The following is a 24,568-nucleotide window of genomic DNA, read 5'->3' as shown; positions in this document are numbered from 1 at the left end:
GAGATCCACCAGCCCTCTTTAACACTGTTGAAAAATCAGCATCATAGCTTCTTTTCTTTTTTTTTTTTTTTTTTTTTTTTTTTAATTATACCAGGGTAAGATTAGCAGTTGCATTGCATGTACTGTTGCATCTCTAACACCAGCAAAATTCATTTCAGCAACGTGAAATCCTTAACGAGATTCAGAGAAGGGAGGAAGAGAAAAGAGAAGAAAGAAAAAAGAAAGAGATTGCCAAACAGGTATTCTTTCTATGCAGGCATGCAAAAACCATTGCAATAATGTCTTGTCAATACCATAACATACACTTACAAAAACTTGCAAGATTTACAAGACTGAATTGTCCGGACATCTTTCTCATCCAGTGTTTCTAATAGATTTAGGTTAAAATAGGTTCTTGATTATATGGGGTTTATTTCTGGAATAAAATCAATTGCAAAGGAAAATAGTTTAATATATTAGCATCTTAAGTGTACTGAAATGGATACTTTCAAACAGACATAGAAAAAAGAGCATGTTAATGTTTCTGCTTTCATTGTAAAGAATCTTTTTACCTGTGGACAGTGCTGAAATGAACTTTCTGAATCTCAGCACTTCTTCCATGGCCTCATATGTACATTTATATTATGAAAACCTGTTTCTTCTGCGATGTGGGTGGCTTTAAAGAATGACAGTCAAGTATTCACATATTTTGAAGATAGGTGCAGTTCCTGTACTTACTTGGTGTTTTTCGTGATTTACAGGAACGTTTGGAAATAGCTGCTCTGACATGTCAAGAAAATTCTCACAAAAGAGTTGCTTCACGTTTAAATGGGAGCTGTTTGGAACATGGAGTGAATAATAAGCACCGACCAAATTCAGCTGGACGTTCAAAGTGAGTATGTCAATTTGCATGTGGATTTTTTTTTTTTCCTCCCAAACATTAGATTTTAGTGTGAAATTTGAAGGCGAGAGAGTAATGTGCCATGTTGCTCAGTTGTTTGGTTTTTTTGTTGTGTCACCCCCTTCCCCCCACGCTTCATTTGGCATGGTTTAATTCATGTGCTATGGGTAACTTGGGAACTTTCCAATTGAGAGCGTCAACTTGGCCCTTAATTTAACATAACATTTGGCAATCATTGGAAAGTATATTCAGGACATACTTAGTTTCTTAAAAGTATGCAATATGTTGCCAGTTGAATTAAAAAGAAAGTTTTTAAATAAATTAATCAAGGTTTTGGAATAGTGCAATAAATTAAAGCTTATATTCACCTCAAAACATGTGCTTTAAAGATACACCAGTGTAAAGTTCCCTGTCAGAGAACTGGATAATGCTGATTGTGTTTGTAGAGTAACTTAATGGAGGGAAATGGGAGTTACCGGAGGGTTCTTTTGCTGGTGCATAACTCATCTGGGTTAGGACTAGTGATGATACAGGTAGGTTGGGGGGTTCGTTTTTCTTTTGTTTGTTTCTGTTTTTTTTACCACTACCTGACCCCCCACGCTTAAAATACAGAGCTCAGCATGATGTTGCTGCAAAAATGCTGGGTTTTTAATCATGTATCTTTGCAGTAACTCGGTATCTTTGAAATTAAAGGATAATACTGGATGAAAGTCTCTGAAAGCTAATCCTCTTGCAGAATTGATATCTTTAGGGACTAGGGACTGCAACAATACTATCTCTTTGAGTTGGAGAAAAACATTCTGTTCACATTGCAGACGAGAACGCCAGTTTTCTGTTAGTAATAATGAGGAGTCCCCTGGAAATCATGAAGTTTTGAACTTCGGCACAAGTGGTGCTGGGCAACTTATTGTCCATAAAGGAAAATGTCTAGGTAAGCAAAATTACAATTGCAGCTTGAAGTACTGGGTTTGGGGATGTTGTTTTGTTGTTGTTGGATTTTTTTTGTTCAGGATTTTTTTGAGAAGGGGAACTTAACACGTTGGTAAGTACAAGCAGCAAGGATGGAGAGAATCGTGTGGATTGTGAAATGTCACAGTCGAGAGTGGGAGCAATAGGAAAAGTTACATTGTGTAAATATTTTATATTTTTTTACAACTATTTTAAGTAAAGATGTGTTTCTCCAGATAAAATTACGTAACTGTATAGCCATACCAAAAAACCGCACCCACCTTCTTTATATTTTGTCCTCTTTACATAATTAAAATAATACTGAAAACTGTTTGCTTTTAAATTTAAATAGCTAGCTTGTCAGACACAAATGGCTACCAAGCAAGAAGTCATTTAGCTTCCAGTGACATGCGAAACCAGTGAGCTACAAATGCATGCTTACTGTTCTTCCATTCCTTCCAGTAGCGGTGGCATCAAAGCAGCAGATTTGGCAAAAAACTGAAATGCAGACAATGATAGGAGACTTTCAGAGCTGAAAGGCCTTCATGAAATGCCCATATGAATGGACCATCAAATGTTTCATTGTTTGTTTTAAATATAGCACTTCCTCAGTGGTAGGATGAACAGCCTGGAAGTCTCTGGAGCAAAGTGAATTTTATTATTTTGTAGTTTGACGATGAACAGTTACGTTGCTGTATGTAGAGCTTGGTATTTGCTCATCAGGAAGAACATTTGTTTATTAAAAACTGAAATTCTTTAAAATGTGCAGCAATTTTTTGCCAGTGTGCCATTGCTTTCATTTGACTACTGCTATGTATTATTCAGTCTAATCAGACCTGGTATTTTCCATACCTACCATGTAGGTATGGATCTTGTTCAGTTATAAGTAAGTTTGGGTTTCTGAAACTGTAGAAAGCAGGCTTAGTGGTGTTTGTTTAGCATTTGCAGGAGCTCTTGTCAGGACCCTAGAAACAAAAGAAGCCCTGTTGCTCTTTTCTCTCTCTCCATGTACAGGCAAGGATGAACAACTTGGTAAATCAGTGTACAATGCCTTGGAAATTCGTAGTGGAGACTTTGTTTTAATATACGAGTGGGTTCTGCACTGGCAAAAAAAGATGGGAAGATTTCTTACAACACATGAAATGGAAAAGATTGAGAAGTGTAAGAAACAGGTAGTGCCCATATTTTGCATTTGGCTTAATAAAGGTTAGGTGGGGTTCTGTGCTTTTCTGGAGGCTGCTAGTTTATATTAAACTTGAGAGGGTGGTGTGGTGATGAGCTTGCAAATGTTGGTGTTTAGAGTATCTGCACCACAGAAGAAGATGGGTGTTCAGGGTATTCAGAAGTTACAGTAACATAAATGCAAGAACGTGTATTTGTGAGTATGCATAAATAAAATAATAAAATATTAGAATCAAGCTTACCTGGCAGAAACCAAATTTATTCTTGCCCCATGTATACAATACTTCCTTTTCAGAAAATGATGAGAATGTAATACATGTATTTTGTATATGTTATCTATTTTAGTAGTAGTGTGTTCATGTTATGACACATTGCATGTTATATTGTTTTTCTCTAACAGCTTCAGGGTGCAGAAACAGAGTTCAGCTCACTGACGAAGCTAAGTCACCCAAACATAGTGCATTATAAATGTATGAACCTTAAAGAACGGGATGATTCAATTGTGGTGGACCTTTTAGTGGAGCATATAAGTGGTTGCAGCCTTTCTACATACTTAAACAAAGAGACTCCGGTTCCAGTTGAGCAGTTGCGCCATTATGTGACCCAGATCTTGTCAGCTCTTGACTACTTGCACAATAATTCAGTAGTACACAAAGTTCTTTGTGCTTCCAGTATCCTGGTAGATGCTGAAGGAAATGTCAAGGTGACAGACTACAGCATTTCCAAGCGCTTAGCTGATATCTGCAAAGCAGATGTTTTTGAGCAAACCAAAGTTCATTTTAGTGATAATGGTCTTCCCAGCAAACCTGGAAAAAAAGGAGATGTATGGAGTCTGGGCTTGCTTCTGCTTTCACTCAGCCAGGGCCAAGTAACCAAGGAATTTCCAGTTGCTATTCCTACCAGTTTACCTGCTGACTTCCAGGACTTTCTGGGAAGGTATGTTTGTTGCGTTCCTGTGTCTTTTTGGCTTCTATTGTTATTTTTTTTAAAGACTTGGATAGTTTTTTGAAAGAACAACTAAATCCCCCTGTGTCACTAGTTAAAATTTTTAAAGGAGAGGTAATTGTTCCCTCACAGTTCAGGCTGCTAGTCTGGGATTTGGGAGAACAAGTCTGGTGCTCTCTTATTCTTTTACCTGCTACCATGTTTATGTGCTACTGTGGATAAGTCATTTAGTCTGTCTTTGCTTCTGATTCCCATCTGAATGATAACAGTGACAATTTCTTAAATAAGGAGACCTCTTTGAACGTTTAGACCTGAAATGGAAGAGATTTTTGAACAGTTTTCTCTTGGTTTGCTAACAGATGTGTTTGCTTGGAAGATAAGGAAAGATGGACTCCTCAGCAGTTGTTACAGCATAGTTTTATAAACATTCCACGAATGAAAACGCCTGTAGCTGAAGAAAACCCAGATGGTAAGAAACTTGTTTCTTTCTATATACTGCTAAATAAGTGGACTATGTGCTGCAGTAATAGGAAAACAGCTGTTCTAGAGTTTCATAAGACTGCACAAATGTTTTACATTAATTAATATGGTCTTTAACTTCTATATCCATGACTAGCTGGGGTGGGCTGACTGCTGTTGTCTCATCAGGCAAAGCTAATGCTTTAATTACACCTGTAAATTCTTCCAACTCCTGTATGGTGTAAATTTCAGCCTTAATTTTGTCCTTGAAAGACGTTTGAGTAAGACTTCTTCCCTTGTTATATTCTTATTAGAGTCTGTTCCTTTGTCCAGCATAATTAATTTTAGTAATTAAAAATTTAATTAAGATTTATGTTTGTACCAGAATTTAACTCTACACAGCAGAGCACTTCCGTATTTTAGGTTTCGGTTGCACTTGAAGTTATTTAGGTTTTATCTTCATCCTGATGTTTATTCAGCAGTCCCTTGTGGTTTATCCCTATACCCCACGCTGCCAGCAGTGGTGACTGATATCCTCTTTACAGATTCCGCAGGCGTAGATTGCATTGAGACAGTTGTACCCAGCAGTCAGATATCCAGTGCTTCCTTTGTCACAGAAACACAGAGACAATTTTCACGCTACTACAATGAGTTTGAAGAACTCAAATTACTTGGCAAAGGGGCTTTTGGAGCAGTCATCAAGGTGTGGTAGAAAAATTATTTTCCTCTGTGGAATCCTTTTTGGAGATGTGTCTGTTTTCTCAGAAGCAAAACAATGTGTATAGTGTTGGTGTGGTTTTATTTATTATCTTCTTGTGTGCTGTGCCAGTGTTGTGGGTTTTATCTGTAATTGGCTGGTAAGTTTTGTGTGAGATCTCTGAGAGTCTGGGGGGTGGTCTGTCAGTATGGGGAAGCTTGCATTTGAATTGTATTCATTTCCCAGCTGGAAGGAAAACTTCCTCTTGCATAAAATTACTCTTATTTCTGGCTCTACTTGGTAAAGCATTTATAAGAATTTGACTTTCTAGGTTTACTTGAATTTTGCAGGTAAGAAATAAACTTGACGGTTGCTATTACGCTGTGAAACGTATCCGCGTAAACCCTGCCAGCAAGCAATTTAGGAGGATTAAGGGAGAAGTAACATTACTTTCTCGCTTGAACCATGAGAATATCGTGAGGTATTACAATGCTTGGATAGAAAAACATGAACATCCTGTTCTCACTGTGTCATCATCTGAAACAAACGAAGATAAAAGAATGCCCACCAAAGCTGGTCTCTTCATCCTTAATGCTGAGGAGACAAGTGATGTGGAAGCTAATGCTCCTCCTCCAGTTTTGACAAGTTCAGTTGAGTGGAGTACTTCGTGTGAAAGATCCTCCAGCAACAAATTCAGTGGAGCTGATCAGGAGTCCAGTGATGATGATGATGATGGTGATGGGGTTTTCTCACAGTCATTTTTGTAAGTAGGCTTCAGTACTGGCACTATAGGGAACATGAGCAGAGTTGGTTTTCCAATTTTGTGTCTTTTATCATTCTCACTTCTTTTTAGTTCACTGCGTTTGTTCTGTCCACTGGCTCAAAACCAGTGTATTTGCCAGCAGTCAGATAGCCAGGGAAAGGAAATTTTGCAGTTAAGAACAGTGAGTATACAAGGAAAATCTCGGTTTAGGCTTCTAGAATATTCTTATAATTTGTGTCAGAGTGCATGACTGTTTATGCTGGACTGTCTTTTCCAACATTAAGAGTAAAGTTTTTAATAATAGTAGAGAAATATTTTAAAATCCTGAAAAATACCTCACTTGTCCTTTCTGTTTTGTTTTGATTTTTATTAACATATTCCATACCTGTCTCTGTGTATGGATTGGTTCTTTTACTCATGGTGGGTCTTGTGTTTAAGCAAGTAAGTAAATATACCTCAGTTTTGCTTATTGAGTATAAAAATGGGATTGTACTGATGCAGAGATAAACCTTTCCTTTGAAAGACAGGGCTGACAAAGGAAGTGTTATTTGCAAGCAGGCTACTTTTGGGGGTTTTGGTTTGGTTTGCTTTTTTTGTTTAAGGCGTATGGAAGGTCTTTAACAGAAGCTTAGATATGTTTTTTCTGCAAATAGTTTCCAGATTTTTTGGCACCCAAAACTTTTTTTTCTTTTCTCTTTTTTAAACAGGCCAACCACAGATTCTGAAAGTGAAATAATTTTTGATAATGAAGATGAAAACAGTAAAGGTCAGCTTCCAGTAAGTATAAAGATAACGCTAGTGAAAATGAAAAGATCATAAAAAAGTCTTTGATATGCGAACAGGTCAGTTGAGAAGTTTCATTTCAGTTCTGGTCTAAGTACAGAACCACATACGGTTATGTTCCATCAGAGTAAAAGTTGTGCCATCGTGAGCTGCATTCACAGAATCACAGAATCACAGAATTGTTAGGGTTGGAAGGGACCTCTTGAGATCATCTAGTTTTTTGTCACTGTATCTATATTTACACTATATCAAAATGATTGGGTGGTGTGGGGGGTGCATTGTTAATTCTATTTGTATGTTTTAATTTGAAATTTTTTATTATCTTTGTTTTTTTAAACATGACACACTTTGAGATTTATGTTTCACTCAGATCTTCTGGAATGTTTTTCCTCCAGTGTCTAGTCTTGACAAAATATTACTCATTCTCACTTTGAAGATCAGAGTTGGGTCACACCTGGTTTTGTAGTTTATTTAGAAGCAGTGGCATTACAAAAATGTCAGTAAGTTATTTTTATAGATTTTTATGTTATTCAAACCTATTATGTTATTCAAACAGAAGATGAGTTCTCATGAATGTGCTTCAGCCATTAGAAAATAGTAATATACGTATAAAACTCTCTGGATGGCTTCCTGTAACTAACTGTTCTGTTACTCTTAATTGTGATAAAGGATGAAGAAGGGAATGAAAAGAATAGCCGTGGAGGAGAAGATAGGACACCTGTCATTCAGACAGTACATTACCTGTACATTCAGGTACAAACTTACTTGCATTTTCAGATAAAAGGATACTGCTTATTCCAACCTGCAGAGAATAATTGCTGGTTTTCATGAGCGAAGTAATGACCTTAAAAAATGCAGATGAGGCCAAGATCAGTCTTGGTTTTGCAATAGACTGGTTTTCTGAAAGGCTTGGCTGGTGGAAAGCACTGTGCAGCACACATGGCTTGTTATGCCTTTCAAAGTTCTGTAGCTGGAATCACAGAATCGGCTAGGTTGGAAGAGGCCTTTAAGATCAAGTCCAACTGCTACGCAGACACTGCCAAGACCACCACTAAACCATGTTACTAAGGGCCTCGTCTGCACATTTTGGACAGTTTTAGGGACAGTGACTCTACTACTTCCCTTGGAAACCTGTTCCAATGCTTGATCGTTGGAACATTTCTTTTGGTGAAGAAATTTTTCCTAATATCCAATCTAAACCTCCCCTGGTGCAGCTTGAGGCTGTTAGCTCTTTCTCTATCACTTGTTACTTGGGAGAAGAGACCAGCCCCCACCTCACTACAACCTCCTTTCAGGTGGCTGTAGAGAGTGTAAGGTCCCCCCTGAGCCTTCTCTTCTCCAGACTAAACAGCCCCAGTTCCCTCAGCCATTCCTCATAAGAAAGACTTGTATTCCAGGCCCTTCAAATTGCCTTTTTCTGGACCCACTTCAGTGGCTTGGCTGCTTTTATCTTGTTTTTAACACTTATGTTCAAAATATACTACTTTGCTAGCTTGTACTATTGTCACAGAAAATAGGGTAGGACCCATAAGTGAATGTGTTTTTTCTAGCTAAAAGACAGCTCTTGGGAAAATTCCAAGCAGCTGAATGTTTTGGTGATATTGTTTGCTCCCGACCTGTGTGTTACAGGACCAGGCATTAATATGCACACAGATAAAAGTTTCTGATGGTCTCTTTTCTTGACAAAACTGCTCTTTCTTCCCTCTGTCCCCTACCTCTGCATGACTGAAGATGGAGTATTGTGAAAAGAGCACATTAAGGGATACTATTGACCAAGGATTATATGAAGACACCAGTCGGCTTTGGAGGCTTTTCCGAGAAATTTTGGATGGGTTAGCTTATATCCATGAAAAGGTTAATAAATAAGACACTTATGACCTGTTTATAATATTTATGTAATATCTTCTTCGGTGTGGGTTTCTTCATATCCTATTCATTTTGGGGGGTTTATTATGAGGTTTGTTCCTTGCACTTCTGATTATTAATCTGTTCTAGGGGTTTAGAATACTTTATCATAAACCTGAATTTTTATTTCTAGCATCTGGGCTAGAAACTATAGTCTTACTTCAAAATTAATTATCAATGACTTATTACAGTGGGTAATCTACTGCATTAAAAGTATGTGATATGATTTTTCCAGTCTATTACAGAGTTTTAGTTTGAATTATGTTTATTGTTTAATATTCTGTGGTCTTCTTTTTTTTTGTTCTCCTGCTGTAACAGGGAATGATCCACAGAGACTTGAAACCTGTGAACATTTTCTTAGATTCAGATGATCATGTAAAAATTGGTGATTTTGGTTTAGCTACGGATCATCCAGCAAATGCAGTAAGTACAGCTGAAAGTGAATGAAAAACCCCCTTGAATTTGGTGTTGCAATATATGAAAGATGAAAATAAAACATAAAAACATAGTTCTCGTTGGACTTTATATTGTGAATGCCATAAACTTGTTTATTTCTAAGGTTCTAGAGTTAAACCATGTACTGTCAACCAAAGCATTAAGAAAAGCCAACAGAAGCATTTCAAGTGCCATTTACAGTATGTTCTCCTAATTTCAGGTGGTCTCTAAACAAGAAGAAAATCACTCAGATAGTTCTGCTTTGTCTGACCCATCAGGTTAGTTTACATAGTAGCTTATTCTAAATTATTTTAAGCCATCACTTTTATTTTGTAGTCTTGTATGCTCTGTTAGAACTTACATTCATTCTTTGAAAAGAAAACCTTTTTTATTTGGCGGCGGGGGAAACAACCTCCAACCTTGGGTAGATACGTTACATATAATCTCTCAGTTTTGACTGGTATCTAAAAATGAATTTGCTTCCACTGCTAGCCTTTTGCCATAGATCAGTGCTTTTCTTAGCGTGAGGTATGCAGAGATCCTGTATATCCATTCCATTTGCACTTCTGTTCTCTTGCTGGTACAGGACAATTTCAAGAATTAAGGGATTTTTGTTTGGGTGGGTTTTTTTTTCCACCTTTAACAGGCTGAATTTTGTATTTTGAGTAAACTTTAGTACCTGGTATGTCTTAAGATGAGTGTAATGGTTGTGAAATATAGTTGTATCACTTGTGTGCTGACCTACTGCATTTCTGTAAAGCAGTAGGTAAGTTTAGCTAGTACAGATTGACCTGCAAAGGTAAGAACTGTCTGTTCTGCAAACTGTTCTCAAGTGGGTTTGTCTCAATAAGGGCTGCATTCCAACCTAGAATAAATGAGGACAATTGATGACTGAGGTTTTTCTTGACTTTGATGCTGCATTTCTCTTCCACTTTCTTTAAACTTTTTCATTTTTTGCCACATAGGTAATTTGACTGGAATGGTTGGCACTGCGTTGTATGTCAGCCCAGAGGTCCAAGGAAGCACTAAGTCTACGTACAATCAGGTATGATTAGAGTAGATTTAATAAAAGGGTAGCATGGAATCCAAGGTAAAAGGTACAATTTAGGTCAGTTCCTGCTAAACAAAGGTAAATTCAAGGTGGAACAGAGTGTGGAGGGACTGCTGTGATAAGCAAGGGAATGAGAAATATTCCTTTGAGTGGAGGGCAAGGATGGAAGGATGTGGACAGGTCAGTTTTTCTACCTCTGCTGTGACCATGACTAGGTGCAAGCAACTTCAATTTGAAAGCATTGAGTAATAGTAGGATAGAAATCTTACAGTCTCTAATTAAGGTAAAAAATCATCAGAAGTATATATTGCTCTTCTGAATTCCTAGACTTGATTTTTGGGAGGTGGGGGTACATTCTTTTTTATCCGAGGATCCTGTTTGTGTGCAGAGATGAGCTGAATTTCAAAGCAGAAATATTTTCATAGAGGGAGGCCTTTACATCATGGCAGTGCTATGATGGTAGAAGGCATTGAAGTCTGACAGGTCTGGATTGTGCCATTTAACAAAAACAAAACAAAAAACAAACCCGAGAAACCAAAACAAAATTACAAAAACCCCACCTCTATCTCTGGCTGTAATGTACTGTGAAATTTAACCAGAACATTATTATTTCTCTGCTATCATCAACTGCAGAGAATTCACAGGTATTACATTTAAATTTCCTTTTTTTTTTATTTTCCCTTAGAAAGTGGACCTGTTCAGTCTGGGTATAATATTCTTTGAAATGTCTTACCATCCTATGAATACTGCATCAGAAAGGATCTTTGTTCTTAGTCAGTTAAGACTGGTAAGTACACAAATATAAAAGATACTAATCCTGTGTGCCTAATAGTTTGTTAAGAGAAGTAGAAGGATGCAAAACAGAGTAAAATGTTACTAAAGGGAGTGCTTAGGAAAAAAAAGTTTATAAAATACATAATGAAAAGTGAAAAATAAAATTGGATCTGGTACTGACATGCCCATAATGCACTGTGGTTTCTGTAATGGTATTACTATCAGTAAGTGTTCTGTCTGAAGTTAATTTTTACAGTGTAAAACGTCAGAGGACTAAACATCAGATAAAGATGTCATGTTTTTAGCACACCCACGTTTAGACCCAGTGGGTCTCTCTCAGGAACCAGTTGGTATTTGTAGTTGGTAAGTGTTTGTGATTATGGGTTGTATCTTCATTGTACGAAACATCATAGAAGCATTTCAGTGACATTCATTTTGCTTTTAGCTCTTCAAACTGAAATTGCCATGTGTTTTTTTTTCTGTGGGGTTTTTTTCTTTTTGTTTTTTTTTTCCCATGAGCAATAAAGATGCTTAGTTTCTCTGTTTAAATATGTAGAATTTAAAAGTAAGACTGGCCTGAGCAAGCTAGACTGCCTGTTATAATTCAAATATGATTTTTGGTTTTTATAGCCTACTGTTGTATTTCCTAAAGACTTTGATGAAGTCAACCATGCAAAGCAGGTAATTTTGAAGATATTTTAACAATTAGGTATTCCCTGTCAAGAAACATTTATTACCATTTTTCCCCACTTAATTTTAAAATAGTAATCTCTTCCAAGTTCTTGTTACATGACATTGGAACAAAGTAAGGAAAAAAAATTCTTAGCATCCTAAGTTGACATAGAAATATACAAAATTCCCTAAGCTCAGTCATAAGGAAATGTGGAGTTCACGGGCATACCTTTTAAGCTCTGAGGGACAATGCTGACATTTGAGGCTAAGATAAATGCAGCTGTATTGTTTAACTCTTAAACTTTGAAAGAAATCTATCACAGAACAAAAAGAAGTGTACTAGCTAAATTGACTCTCTGAGCTTGAAAAGAGTTGTCAAGAGCTGTTCTTAATGCGTCCATGGCAGATGAATTAAATGTGCAATGTAATCTTCTCTGGACCATCTGGATAACTTTCCTTTTGCTAGTGGACTCTTCGTTTAACATTAGCATTATCTTTTTGTCTGTTATGCCTGTGAAATGGCAATCTGCCTGTTACTAGTACCATAAAAATGTTTCCGTCTAGTACTGTTTACTGTAATATGCCAGGAAGATTCCCCCTTCTTTATTATGTGTAACTCTCAGATCTTTGTTGTTATGCATATGGTTCTGCTTTCTTTGTTGATAAAGAGATGCCAGAGATACCATAACATAGAGCAACAAAGGATACTACATATTTTGTCATCCTGGGAGGCACATTTCTAAAAAGTTTCATGATTTATAAATTTTATTTGAATAATAACACAATAGAAGATATTCAGAATTTAATAAGCAAAGAATATCCACCCCAAAGATTCAGATCCTGCTTTTTTTGGTCCCCCTTAGAGTCTCATATTTTTTTATTAATGTGATGTGACTAGGTAGTTTGTTGTAAGTACTGCCAATGTCTAAATTTTTCTAAAGTGTAAAATTTTTGTTTGATTTGTAGAGATCAGTTATTACATGGCTCCTGAACCATGATCCTGCAGCACGACCAACAGCTGTGGAGCTGTTAAAAAGTGAACATCTTCCACCACCGCAAATGGAAGAATCTGAACTCCACGAAGTACTCCACCATACCTTAGCTAATGTGGATGGAAAGGCCTACCGGACTATGATGAGTCAGATATTTTTGCAGCGTGTATCTCCAGCTATAGATTATACCTATGACAGTGATATGTTGAAGGTTTGTAGGTGTTTAGGGGATGCATGTGGTTTCAGTTTTTCCTGTGTTGGATTAAAAAAAAAAAAGTTTATATGGGTAAACTCTTAACATGTTTGAGAGAATTGTGTTCTATCTTGAAATCAACCTTCATGTTAGTTCCCATTTAAAGCTATGATCTGTACTATGTGGGCTTGATTAACCACTTTCTATTTAAACCTTACATCAATTCTTCACGGAAGAAATAAATAAGCAGTGTTTGATTGTAGCAGCTACAGCTTTAAGCTTATGTTCAGATGATTACTTTCTTTACTCTGAATTTCTATAACTAATGCTACTTGTATCTGATTGCCAACAGAATGTATTGCTTCTGGCTGTTTTCTTCCCTGTCTGATCATGGCAATCAAAGTAATCCTTCTTGGTTTCTCAACTTTTAAATATTTCTAAATCTGAACAAATGTAACATAGTACAATAATGCTTTATATAGCTCTGGTTATCTTTTTATTATAGTGGGACGAGATAGCAGAATGCTTATTGCCTGTATTACGTGGAATAATTGCCTGTATTACCTGAAGTGTTTATGGCATATAAATTATATATGTACTTTTTATTTGTGATGGTTTCAGGGTAGTTTTTCTGTTTGGGCAGCCAAGATACAGCAGCATGTATGTGAGATTGTCAGCCGGATATTTAAAAGACACGGTGGGTGTGTTCACCAAGGTTGTTCATTTAATTTTTTTTATGATTGAATGGATTTAAGAGAACAGAATGGTGTTACTGCTGTCACAGAGTCAGAAGCTTAACAGGCTTTGGAGCATGTTTGTCAGCACTTTAGAGTATGAAATGTTTTCATTCTTCAGGAAGAAAAATGGGGGGTGGGATATATGTTTTTTTTCTATTAGATTGTATTGCTGTTTGTAATGGTTAGAAGCATTTTCTTGTGTTTGGGGTGCTTTTTTCCCCCTTAATTAAAAGTTTATGTTGACATCTAATTGAAGAATAAAGCTTCCATAACAAAATAGCCATTTGAGAATCACTGGAAAATTTAAAACATGAAAGTATTTTTAATAATAAGGTTTCAGTAAAGACTGGATTCATACAGATCGGTGGTAGCAAAATACAGCCAGAAAAGAAAGGTATTTATGAGGTTTTACAGTGAACCTTAAAGACTTCTAGGACATTTTTGAGACACGTGATGCAACATGCCTGAACAGTATTTTTTCTCTATGGAAGTGCCTCTAGATCAGAAGAGTGCTCTTGGTATCTCTAGGGTTTCTCATCTGTTTCGTATGTATGCTTTTGTGAAAGGTGGTGTTTGAAGAGGGAGGCAAGGTGAGGAGTGTGCTGGGGCTATGGAATTGGCAGTTCTCTGTGGGCTGCCTGCTGAGCCCAAGAAGTGTGCAAGATATAAAATCAGTTTGTTTGATGGCTTTGTTTCAACAGTGGAAGAGGACAGTCTATTAAGGACACTTAAAATAATGTAATTTTTTAAAGGTATTGGTTGAGATTATCATGTCCTGCAAGATTGTTCATGAGCTTGTTATAAAAAGCAGATGTTACTTCTGAAATGGGAGGTAATAGTATTTTACTGGTTTTGTGCAGGAGCCATCAAGCTGCATACTCCGCTGCTAATGCCCAGAAATAAAAAACTATATGAACATAATGAAGCTTCATATTTCATGGATCACAGTGGGATGCTTGTAATGCTTCCATATGACCTCAGAGTAAGTAGTTTTATCTCTGCAGGCAAAGCTGGGTTTGAAGAGTTCTGTGGTGTTTGTAGATACCTTTGATTCGCTATTGGCAAATTTGGTTTAGGCTTACACTGCTTCAGCAGTATATCTTACACAGGTAAAAGTGCCGTATTATAAATGTGATCAATGTCACTGCTGGTTTGTGGGGGTTTTGTGGTTTGTTGGGGTTTTTCTTCCACATGTAAAAGACAAGACTTTTCCAATGACCAGTGAAAATTCTAGTATTTCCATCCCTTTCTTATTTATAGAGAATGTGGGTAACAGTCTGTCCAGTTTTGTGTTTCTCAAACATGTTGTCAAGGATCAGTCTACTCTTGAGAGGAATTGCTGTTCGAGTAGTTCAAATTTTACTGTCTGGGATCCTGTCTCAGACATACCAAATTATGTGCAATGTTGGCCTCATTAATTACCTCGCATTTAATACCTAAATGCTTTAAGTTGTATCTTCTGTTTACTACTGATGGTTAAAGAACATGACTTTTTATACTTCATTTCACTAATTTAAGGTCAATTTGACTTGTCCTTCCTTTGCATTTATAACATCAAGCTATACAATATGACTCTCAGTTAAGGATTTGTGTGGGATCCACAAAATTGGTTTTTCTGTAGGAATTACTTGTTTGGAAAATGTGTCAACCAAAGATTTATTAAGAAATACTCTTTTATGTCTTTATGTAAGCAGCAAAATACCTGCTTGTACATTTCACTATGTTCATAGTTGATTTATGATGCATTTTGCATGCATTAGGGTAATTAGGAAATGTCCTTGTGTTCCTCTCCAAGCTCTTCTAGGAACTTGGCGGGGGGGAAATGTTACTATTTAAAACTTGGAGCAGGGATAATTAAATATTTAGGGCATTTACAGATGTGAGAGTACAAGTGTTACTGCATGGTAGTAATTAATCTCCAGTTTCAGAGCCTAGTCAGAATGTTTTGTTTCAACAATTTTGATGTATTTTGTTTTTCAGATTCCTTTTGCAAGATTTGTAGCTAGAAATAACATATCAAACTTGAAAAGGTAAGGAACATACCAATGACATGTTGCACAAGTGCTGTGCTTTATGACAGAGATCTCTGAAGATGTGGATTCTTTCTTCAATGTTTCCTGTAGATACTGTATAGAGCGAGTTTTCAGACCTCGGAAGTTAGACCGCTGTCATCCCAAAGAACTCCTAGAATGCGCATTTGACATCGTAACATCTACTGGAAATTGCTTTCTGCCTATAGCAGAAACAATTTATGCCATTTCAGAAATCATTCAAGAGTTTTCAGTGCTACAGGTAGATTCTCTAATCATGCCCTTTGTTCTCTTTCCATCCTAAAATATTAATCTAAGTAAATATTTAGTCTAATGTGTTTAAAAAGGATAGTTTCTTTAACCTTAGCTACAGAATTGTTTTCACATTTTATCATTAGTCAATTACAGAACACTGTGATTTAAATAAAAAATGTTTCATAGGTAAACTTAAAATGAAGCATAGGTTTGTGAGAAAGGGAAATATTAATTGAATCCTTACAGTGCCACTGAAGTAACATATTTCTTCTGTTGCGCAGGTGACAGAAGGGACAAGCCTTGCCATTCTTAAGTTACAGCTGGGAGGCAAGGTGGTGGAAGGTCTGAAGTTAGTTTTGAGCTATTATTAAATCTTTAGAAACTATTATTACTATTATTATCATTACCATCATCATTATAGCTGTTAACATTATTATTAAGCAAATGGAATGCAAGTAAAACTTTTTCTTTCTTCTTTTTTGTTTACCCTTCATTAGGAAAGAAATTACAGTATTTACTTGAACCACACTGCCTTACTGAAAGCTATACTTCTGCACTGTGGGATACCAGAGGATAAACTCAATCAAGTCTACATCATTCTTTATGATGCTGTGGTAAGAGATTAAGTGTAATTAAGAACTGGTGGGCTATTCAGTAAAAACTTTAAAGTGTATCTTAATATCATGTTGGTCTTTCCTACCTTATAAGCAGAGAAAATACATTAAATTCATTTGAACAATTAAGGTAATGTTTCAATCCCAACACAATGCACTTCTGCATAAGCACAGCTTAAGTTGGCATTTGTATGCATTTTGTTGCTTCTTGAAATGAAGCTGAGTAAGGCCTCGCTACAGGATTGGTGGAAAATGTGTTATTTATTGGTTTTGTTCTTTTGCAGTATTACTGCAGTTTGTAAGTGCAACGTTTAATTAAAAACATTGGAAAGTTGTGTTTTAATTCTTCTCAACAATAGTAATTTTTTGGTAACTAAGTTGCTGAACATGTTTGAATCTGTTTCTTTTGTAGACTGAAAAGCTAACTAAAAGAGAAGTAGAAGCCAAATTCTGTAATCTTTCCCTCACATCAAATAGTGTAAGTAATCTTAATTCAGTGATAGTTTCTCTGTAACTTGCCGTAAGTCAGCAATACTTCATTTACTTTGCAGTTTAATCAGCCAGAGTAAGTAAAATAAACGGTTACATCTGCTATTCAAATTAGATCAGTCTATTTGGAGGCAGTCTGATTTTGTTCTGTCTTCTTTCTGGAAGTCAGTATTGCAACTCTCCAAGTTTCTTTCTGCTTTTAAACATATTTTTCAGACTGTGGAAGCAATTAAAGAGTAAACAGAATATTTTGCAGTGGTATTTAGTAAAACAAACTGAGAGAAACTTGAAAAAAAAAAAGTCTGCAAATGTTAATGAATGTACACAAGGAGTTGAGGTTAACTTCTGGACACCCTGACAAGACTTGTGCCTGTCCATTCCTTTCCTCAACTCACTAGGTAAAAACAGGCTGCTAGGGTAAACAAACAAAAAAGGCAGATATTTTGCTCACACCAAGTCTAATATTTTTAGGGTTTTTTTAGATGTGATCTGTTGTGAGTGCTGTCAGTGGTGTTGCCTATGGTTTTTTTCTTTGATTTTTGTTTTTAGCTTTCTCGACTCTACAGATTCATTGAGCAGAAGGGAGAAGCAAGTAATGTATTTCCATTTTTAAACACAATGATAAAACAAAAGCCAGGTGTCACTCAGCTGCTGAAGCATGGCATGAAGGATTTAGAGGAAGTCATTGGTCTGCTAAAGCAACTTGGAATAAAACTTCAGGTTTGTAAAATGCTCTGCTAATAATTTGATTTACAGGCTGCTGAGCCTTGTAATTTGCCAGGAAACAAAGTAATCATATTTTAGAATAGAAAAGCCACATCAAAGTGTCTTTCGATGACAAGTAAAATACTGGCACTGATTCATTTTATTTATTTTTTCTTTTTTTTAAGATGCAATTTAAGAATAAGACCTCTTCCAGTCAGAAGTCTCTGGTTTAATTTCTGTCTAATGACATACAGATTTTTTTTTTTTTCCCCTCCTCCAACCAAGATTGAAGACATCACTTACAGCATAAAGGAATTTTTAAATTTTGAAACAAACTAAGTATTTTAAAAATAGAGAAAGCTGCTGACTACTAAAGGCCTCCCCTCCTCCACCTTCCTTGAGGCTTGCTGTTTGGGTTTTGTGCTACCGGTCTCTTGGGATGCTTTAAGATTAAAACATGATTTCCTTATTTTTAATTGTATTTCGAAATTTTTGAGATAAGGAGTGTTTCCGTTATGTCTTCCTTATGTGAGAACAGTGTTTTCAATCCTTGCTGCTAATAGGAAATCAGTTATATTAACCATAATACTGGTAACGATCTTGTACACATACTCATTTTTATTTTACAGATTTCTATAAATCTGGGACTTGTTTACAAAATACAGCAGCACAATGGAATTATCTTTCAGTTTATAGCATACATCAAAAGAAGACAAAGAACTGTGCCTGAAATTCTTGCTGCGGGGGGCAGGTATGATCATCTGGTATGTACTCATTTCCAGTTATTTATATATTTAAACCGTGGGAAAAAAAAAAACCTTTTGACATTTTGCAGAGATAACTATTTGGGTCTTCTGTTTTGTTTTTGTCTTATTTTGAGATTCCACAATTTAGAGGGCCACAGACGGTGGGACCTATTCCTTCAGCTGTTGGAGTCAGCATAGCTATAGATAAGATAACTGCTGCTGTTTCCAGTGTGGAGGATTCTGTAAGTCTTTGAAGGGGGACAGAATATAGGGGTTTTGTTTGTTTGTTTAGTCCTGACAGCTCACTAACCTAATTGTAGCCACAGATGGGCAAAAAATAAGATGTTCAGCTGTGTCCCAGAATAATACCATACTGAAATAGACAGCAAATATCAAGATTACCTGCAGAGAATTATTTAGTTTATTAATAAATAATAATATATTATTTAATAAGGATTAGGGGAAGAGAGGATCTTCAGGCTTATACCCCTTTAATTTAAATGGGACATCTTCCTCAGCCTGTGGATTGTTTCAGATAGAAGAGTACAACTGTAGTAGCTACTAAGTGTTACTTTGCCCCTACCACTTCTGCCTTGATAAAAGTATAGAAGGTGGAGATGGAAGGAAACTTAAGAAAATTGACTACTTTGTACAGCGTCACACAGTTTCACTTGATTGTGGAATGTGCATTTTACAAACTTCTAAGAGTAGAATACATTGCTAAGCAGAATAGGAAAGGAAGACCAGAAAAGGCTAGGATACTTTGCAAGCTGAGGCTGTGCAGATGCTTTTTATCAAAGAGCAAGCTTCAGTGACTTTCAGCCATGCTTAGGTAGATTTTGGCTCTAAAAAGAGATGGCTGTAACCCCTTTTTTTTTCAGCTTGATAGATTTTGAAAAGCATTAGCGTATTTATCCTCTTTGTTACTTTCACTGCCTTATGAAGGGGAAGAGGAGGTCTCATGGCTAATATTGTCCCTCTTGTTTTTACTTTGCCTTCAGGTTTCTGTCAGCTCATGTGACCTGCTGGTTGTAAGTGTTGGTCAGATGTCCATGGGTAGAGCTATCAATATTGTTCAGAAACTCTGGACTGTAGGAATTCCAGCCGAAATAATGTATGACTGGTCCCAGGTAGGATTTCTATCTCTCTGTGTTAATTACATTGTTGTTCTCTTAAGATTAGTGCAGCCTGAGACTGCCCTTCCCTCCCCCCCCGGGTCTTTTTTTTTGAGTTACAGACTCATAAAACTGAGCATGTAGCATACTGTTCAGATACAATAATCGTAAGACTCACTGGGCGTGCAGCGTTCTTCCTCTTTATATCCCAGAGTACCTAAAAGTGCGATGGAGTATCTTTATGCACTCCTCTAAGCAGAAAGGAATAAAGTGAGCTTTCCTAATTATACACGGAGAGTGGAGTCCAAGGCCGGTTGAAATCAAGTGGGGAAAAGTTGCATAATGAATTTAAAATTACTCTAGCTCAAATTAAGTGAGGTGAAGATGCTTCAAAGCAGAAACCTATTTTGTACCAGTGAAAGCAATAAATTTTCCTTTCAATAAGGGCTGCAAGTAGAATCCCTGAGTTAATCCTTAATAACGGGCATGTCTGAAATAGAATGGTAACATCGACTTTTAGATACATCCACATGGCTGCAGACTAGTAGTTACAGGAGGAATATTGACACCATTCTATTGTTAGAAAAACAGTTTAATAAACTGAACTACTAGATACATTATGAGGTCTCCATGTTGTTCCTGGAGAGACATGTGGTAGGAGGGAGAGAAAGTGCCAAGCTGAGTTGTGCTCCTTTTTCCTGCAGCTGAAATCAAGCAGAGCTTTATCCCCTACTGCCTCACTGGAGCAGGGAGCTCCATAGCAATGAGGAAGTCCCTTTTAATAGTAGTGGAAGTTACCTGATGATTATGTGTCTGGGTAACTCTTAATTGTGCCAGTTGGTGACTAACAGAAGAAGTGCTGTGCAGTTGTCCATTCTGATTTGTGTGCTGCAGAGCAGACAGTTTTGAGCTCTCACTTAATTGCCTGACTTTGTAATCTTTCACTGTAACATTTCCAATGGCTTCAGTCTCTCAAAACTGAAAAAAAAATCCAGATCATTATGCTTTTTCTATGATCACCCTGGGCTCTCTTCTTTTTGTAATTTTTAAAAGTAATGAAGATTTTGAGTAGTTCTTGCCTCTGTCTAATACTGTCCTGCAGCCCACTCCTAAGTCAGCACAGCAAGCCCTTCGGTAAGGCTGACTTACATCATTCTCAACACTGATAGTGATGTAAGGCAGCCTCAGGCTTACATGAAACCCAGCTGGAGGCAGCTTTCATGACACAGTCCCAGTCATGCAGGACTAACGTATTACTGGAAGTTGCGGACAGTGGGGTGGTGACCGGTTGGTTGATGTTGCATTGCACATTTTTACAGTTATCTCTAAAATCTTTGCTTCTAGATCCAGCTAGATCCCTTCCATGTGGGAATTAGGACTGCAAGGCTTAGACATTCTCTTTGTCTAGTGTAGACTTAAACAGATTTCAATTTTTAAGGAGCATTAGATGTATATATATATGCATAATGAAGTTTCAGCTCCTGGACTTGTTGATAAAGCTTTCTTCTCTTAAAAGCTCATACAATCAGTGTAACAGCTGCCTATAAAGTTCTTTTAATGAAGGACAGGAGACTTAAGTGATAACTTCATAATCTGTCAAATTTCTGTCCCATTCCCCTTCCCCTGTTCCCATTTCAGTCCCAAGAAGAACTGCAGGAATATTGCAGATGCTCTGGGATTACATATGTGGCCCTTGTGTCAGATAAAGAAGGAAGTCATGTGAAGGTAAGTAAGTGTGGGACCAGAGGATGGTTGATGGTGTTGAGACTTATAATCTGATCTACATTTCTTTTTTTAAGATCATTATTATTTTCACTGAAGTATCTAAGTAGATGAAATTCAGTAAATACAGTTTCAGTTGATAAATAGTAGAAAGTTTTTCTGAAGCTTTTTGCCCTTAGTAACAGTTATTTACAGACCCCCTTTCCTTTAGGGAACTCCAAAAATGAGTGCAAACATTGCTGACTTTGAGTCATTGGTATCTTTATGTGGAAAAAGGTTTCTGTTGTCTCTGATTTCTTTGAAACTACAAAAATAATGAGACAGCTCAGTGATCTTTCCAGTTCCAGCTTTCCATGATACAAAACAAATACAGAATCATAGAACGGTTTGGGTTGGAAAGGACCTTAAGATCATCCAGTTTCAACCCCTCTGCCATGGGCAGGAGTGCCTCACCCTAGACCATGTGGCCCAAGGCTCTGTCCAGCCTCACCTCGGAACACTGCCAGGGATGGAGCATTTACCACTTCTTTAGGCAGCCTGTTCCAGGGCCTCACCACCCTCACAGTAAAGAACTTCTTCCTTATATTTAACCTGAACTTACCCTGTTTAAGTTTAAACCCATTACCCTTTGTCCTATCTCTACAGTCCCTGATGAAGAGTCCCTTTCTGACATCCTTGTAGGCCCCCTTCAGATAGTGAAAGGCTGCTGTGAGGTCTCTCTTCTCCAGGCTGAACAGCCCCAGTTTTCTCAGCCCATATTTTTTCATACAGGAGGTGCTCGAGCCCTCTTATCATCCTCATGGCCCTCCTCTGGAATTGCTCCTTATATCTAATCTGAAATACAAAATAACTAAATATAAAGATAAATACAAATCCAACTAAAATGTAAATCTAAATAAATCCATGTAGTTCAAAAAGGTAAAGCCACATTCCTTGTCTCTGAAAGCTGAGGTTAAGATGGAAAGTCTGGACTGTGTCACAAGGTGAATTACCACTTTCTGTGCTCTGCAGCCTGTGGTTCTGGAATCTTTTCAGAAGTTAAAAGTTTTAAAATATTCTTGATTCTGGATCATTAGGAAAAGGATTGTTAATTTTTTAATAAGAATTCCTTCTTTGACTGAAAAAAGTAGCCATTTGACAGCATCTGGATGACAATGTTACCTAGCCAGTGTGCATTACAAAAATATTCTCCCCTTACTACTGGCCTTGTCATTACAACTGTGCAATAACTATATGAACAAGTAGATTTTGATGAGAAGGATGCAATATATCAATGTCTTCCACCAGACTATTACAGAGCAGTTTTTTTAATATGGCTTTATTGAAGCAAAACCAACAAAGAATGTGCTAATGAGGCAAATGGTGGTGTTACTGAATAATTTCTTCCCAGTAAAGATGGAGCAGATATTCAAAGTTTTGAATGTTTGAGTCTGTAACTCATGCAAACTGAAAGGCAGGCCTTATTCTGATAAAATTCCTTAACTAAAAAAGCCCCAAACCAAATACGGTATTACTTACGTGTTGTTTGCAGCTATGAACCATTCTGTTGAAGAATTATTACATACTAAATACAAGTAGCCAAACTAGTTTAACCTTTGGGAATGCAGAGGAAATTGGTTGGGGGAAGAAAAATCTAATCAGAGATTTAATTGGCAGTGATTGATTGGTCATAGTGATAGCTTCAGACCTTTGACTGTTTCACCTTTAATGGGTGAATAATCCAGTTTGATTTTTTTATTAAATTTGATAAGTTTATTCATATGTTAATTTAAGAATCAACAATCTTAAGACTCACTGAACTACATCATAGGTGAAATCCTTTGAGAAAGACAGACAGACAGAGAAAAGGATTTTAGAATCCGACCTACTAGATCACCTGATGCAGAAACTGAAAACTAAAAACTGTGATGAAAGATGTAGTAGGTAAGTAACATAAAATGTCAATGTGAATAGTCAAAATCAGAAGTGAATGTGAGTTTTAGTAAAATAATTTTAAGATACACTTAGTTAAACCTTGATTTTATTTGATAAAGAGTAAGAGCTTTGCTGAATTTCTTTTATGGGGAAAAGACAGCAAAGGCTTGGTTTCAGAATTCTATTGGGATTTAGAAAGAGACCGATTTCTGTATCTGCTGTTACGTTCAGACACCCACAGTGCTTCCGAAATTTAAAGCCCATGCAGTTACCCAGGTCAAATGCTACCAGAACGCCAGCATTGCCTGTATGTAGGGCTGCCAGCAAGTCCCTGTTAGTGACCAGATGTCCCGTTACATGTACTGTGTAATCAAAGATGTACAGCAGCAAATCGCTTTCGTTCTGAGGCAGTGTTGATGTGGTAGAAATGAAGGTGTAGCACACTTGTACACTTCAGCTGGCACAAATGAAGATAACACCTGGCAAAGACTCAGGGTACACAGCAACACCGCATCATCCTATCTTTGTTGAAATTGCAATTTATCGTCACCAATAGAAGTTAGTACAGAAATCACAGGAGAGGCTACACTCATACCTGTGTGCATAAACAGTATAGCTGTTACTCACACATCTCCTTTTGTAAATACTGAATTCTACACACTTCTATATATATTTATATGTATGTAAATCTTTGTGTATGTGTGTACTGGCAGCAGGAACAGACATGTTAGTCACACAAACTAGAATTCAGAAGCTTAACACATTTGACATCCGTAGTATTTCTGAATAGACTTAATGAAGTAATTTATTAAACTGGGAAATGCCCAGCTTGAGCAGTAGTTTGTGCAGGTGGTTAATGTCTCCTGCTACCCCTCCTACCCACTTCTTTGTTCTCCTTTTTCTGGCTTCAGCCAGTCTTGCCATTTAACTTCGCAACTAACCCAACTCTCATATGTTTTGTGACAGATCTACAAGACCTGTTAGAAGCTGTGAAAGAAAATAATTCTATCTAAAAGTTAGTTTATTTCTAGATCCTGAGAACAGAATATAGAAAATCCCATGTTTGGTAATACTAAACAGAGAAATGCAGTAACTATGATTCTAATAACACTGGTAAATTACTTTGTTAATGAATCCTGAATGTGCAAAGTAAAGAGATCCAAACCATTGAAAGCTTCTTTGAATATGTGTGATCTTAAACATAAATAATAATTTGATACTTTAATATTATCTCACAGAAACCTGTAAGGAGTTGTAGATTAAATTAATAACTTAGAGGGTATATTCTTAAAATATATTCTCTCATTATGATCTAAATCATTCCTGCATGATAGGAACATGTTTTTTGTGTCTGTGGGAATCAAAGATTGCTTCTAGATCAGATTTTGCAATGTAATTTTTTACTATTTCCTGTCTGTTCCAGAATAGAATTTATTCTGGAGAATATGGGCCACATCTATAGATCATTTTTTTTTTTTTATTTGTTGGAGTGAAATAAGTATGTTTGTATAATGTGAAACCATTTCTTACTACAGTATTTCTTCATTATTGTAAATCTCTTT

General features: G+C 36.7%; 1 protein-coding gene across 1 annotated transcript in view; it reads left to right on the top strand.

The window, feature by feature from the left end:
• The window catches only part of EIF2AK4 (eukaryotic translation initiation factor 2 alpha kinase 4), a gene marked incomplete at its 5' end in the record, with an annotated part of 35,598 nt that overhangs the window by 5,995 nt on the left and 5,035 nt on the right, over positions 1–24,568 (top strand). The window contains 29 exons of the mRNA XM_010009144.1: positions 159–239; positions 741–871; positions 1,696–1,811; positions 2,843–3,000; positions 3,411–3,946; positions 4,315–4,424; positions 4,960–5,117; positions 5,462–5,874; positions 6,582–6,651; positions 7,327–7,410; positions 8,389–8,511; positions 8,881–8,985; positions 9,218–9,275; positions 9,963–10,042; positions 10,734–10,835; positions 11,453–11,503; positions 12,461–12,697; positions 13,301–13,376; positions 14,277–14,398; positions 15,397–15,446; positions 15,540–15,708; positions 16,199–16,315; positions 16,728–16,793; positions 17,354–17,524; positions 18,139–18,273; positions 18,390–18,497; positions 19,257–19,385; positions 21,009–21,095; positions 22,903–23,015. Of these exons, the coding sequence (XP_010007446.1) occupies positions 159–239; positions 741–871; positions 1,696–1,811; positions 2,843–3,000; positions 3,411–3,946; positions 4,315–4,424; positions 4,960–5,117; positions 5,462–5,874; positions 6,582–6,651; positions 7,327–7,410; positions 8,389–8,511; positions 8,881–8,985; positions 9,218–9,275; positions 9,963–10,042; positions 10,734–10,835; positions 11,453–11,503; positions 12,461–12,697; positions 13,301–13,376; positions 14,277–14,398; positions 15,397–15,446; positions 15,540–15,708; positions 16,199–16,315; positions 16,728–16,793; positions 17,354–17,524; positions 18,139–18,273; positions 18,390–18,497; positions 19,257–19,385; positions 21,009–21,095; positions 22,903–23,015 (3,956 nt within the window). The remainder of the gene's footprint in view (positions 1–158; positions 240–740; positions 872–1,695; positions 1,812–2,842; positions 3,001–3,410; positions 3,947–4,314; positions 4,425–4,959; positions 5,118–5,461; positions 5,875–6,581; positions 6,652–7,326; positions 7,411–8,388; positions 8,512–8,880; positions 8,986–9,217; positions 9,276–9,962; positions 10,043–10,733; positions 10,836–11,452; positions 11,504–12,460; positions 12,698–13,300; positions 13,377–14,276; positions 14,399–15,396; positions 15,447–15,539; positions 15,709–16,198; positions 16,316–16,727; positions 16,794–17,353; positions 17,525–18,138; positions 18,274–18,389; positions 18,498–19,256; positions 19,386–21,008; positions 21,096–22,902; positions 23,016–24,568) is intronic.

This window comes from Nestor notabilis, unplaced genomic scaffold (genome assembly GCF_000696875.1).
Source record: "Nestor notabilis isolate BGI_N333 unplaced genomic scaffold, ASM69687v1 scaffold21962, whole genome shotgun sequence".
Taxonomy (NCBI): Eukaryota; Metazoa; Chordata; class Aves; order Psittaciformes; family Psittacidae; genus Nestor; species Nestor notabilis.
Note: the sequence above shows the minus strand (reverse complement) of the source record. Positions and strands in the feature narration are given on the sequence as shown.